Source organism: Cyprinodon variegatus, unplaced genomic scaffold, assembly GCF_000732505.1.
Source record: "Cyprinodon variegatus isolate N-32 unplaced genomic scaffold, C_variegatus-1.0 Scaffold923, whole genome shotgun sequence".
NCBI classification, from domain to species: Eukaryota; Metazoa; Chordata; class Actinopteri; order Cyprinodontiformes; family Cyprinodontidae; genus Cyprinodon; species Cyprinodon variegatus.
The window spans coordinates 159,448-160,973 of NW_015151376.1; the positions used below are offsets into that span (position 1 = coordinate 159,448).

Below are 1,526 nucleotides of genomic sequence, written 5' to 3' on the forward strand. Positions count from 1 at the left end.
TCTATCTATCTATCTATCTATCTATCTAGTAAACTTTCTACTTGAGTTGTAAGAATTTTATTTGGAACAGCTCAGCAAGACTGTAATTGCTCACTGTACTGCAGCAGTAATGATTTTTCCCAACACATATGGACCAAACTGCTTTGTGGTTTCATTAAGGAAGGTTTTTATTGCATTCTTTCTGGATATGATAGGAAACATCATCTGTTTCTAATATAGAATATCCACTTCTGAAATAAACCCACAAAATGTGTTGTGTGTGATAATTCCCCTACCGCTAGCGGTTAAGGTATCTCTAATTCCAGCACGCCCTCCTCCAACAGGTTTCGATCTGATCACCCAGTTCCAGCTGGACGTGGTTCCCCTGAAAGGAGTGAGGAAGGTGGATGGCTCCACGCCCCTCCAGGTGGCCTACCGTCTCGACAGGGAGGCCAACTTTCAAATTCCAACCATGTAAGTACAGTACGGCAGGCTTTGTGGGCAAACATGAAAACACACTAAATGTGGAGCGACTCTTCTGGTGCAGGTGTTACATTATTACAGGCACAGATGTTACAGTGGGCTGAGTAGCGTGTAATTGGTGGAGGAAAAGAAAAAACATGTCCAGACTGTTTTTTTTTTTTCTTGGTATTATTAACATAACACAGCAGAGCAGAATTTGGGTGTTTTTCCTTGTTTAACTAACTACAGTGTAAGAAAAAACTTCTCTTTGCCTTTGCAGTAATAAATTAGCCTAAGGGTCTCAATGAATTGGTTAGAGCAATGATGAAATTACTGGTTTCCTTTGCAGATTTTGTTAAAAGATATACTTTATAACTACAGAAAGTAAGCCTGCTCGGGTCCCCTGGGGCTAAACTGAAAGAACAAGCTGTAATTAAGAAAATACATTATTCACATTTTGTACATAAAGTTAAAAAGAAGGTGAATAATACATTTTAATTTCCTTTTTATGAACTTAGATAACCTTTAAACATTTTACTGTATTATCTATGTAAGAATAATTTATCCTTTAATTTACTTTTTTGTTTACATCCTTGCGTATTTCCGCTCTTTCAATCTGATAACACAAAATCAAATAAATGCAATGAATTGGCTAGCAAGTGATGTGATTTTTCTGCTTTTCTTCGGAGGGTTGGAAGATAACATCATTGCATAACATCTTAGTGAAGACCAAGAAATAGAGCAGAGAGAAAGCTGTCCAAAGGTTTAAATTGAGGTTAGGTAATAAAATTATTTCTTAAAGAGCACCTCATCATCTGGAAATGGGAAGACAACCCTGAAACCTATAAAGATAGTTCTAGTTGGACAGGAAAGGAATTACACAAATAATACGCCCACTTAACCACAGATCTGTGACTCAGGTGGAAGTTTAAGGAAACCATAATATTAATATTTATTAGAAAATGGCAAATGGTTAAAATCTGTAAAGGATTTTGTAGTCACATTGGCCTTTTATAAAGATGTACAATACAGATTAGTAGGGAAATTGCAGGTAAGAGCCTTTTGGAGGGTTACATGCAGTACTC

At 36.7% G+C, this 1,526-nt stretch overlaps 1 protein-coding gene across 1 annotated transcript in view; it reads left to right on the forward strand.

The window, feature by feature from the left end:
- Positions 1 to 1,526, forward strand: part of LOC107099953 (collagen alpha-3(IX) chain-like) — a 56,194-nt gene that overhangs the window by 8,598 nt on the left and 46,070 nt on the right. Inside the window, exon 2 of the mRNA XM_015398284.1 lies at positions 324 to 453. Within this exon, the coding sequence (XP_015253770.1) occupies positions 324 to 453 (130 nt within the window). The remainder of the gene's footprint in view (positions 1 to 323; positions 454 to 1,526) is intronic.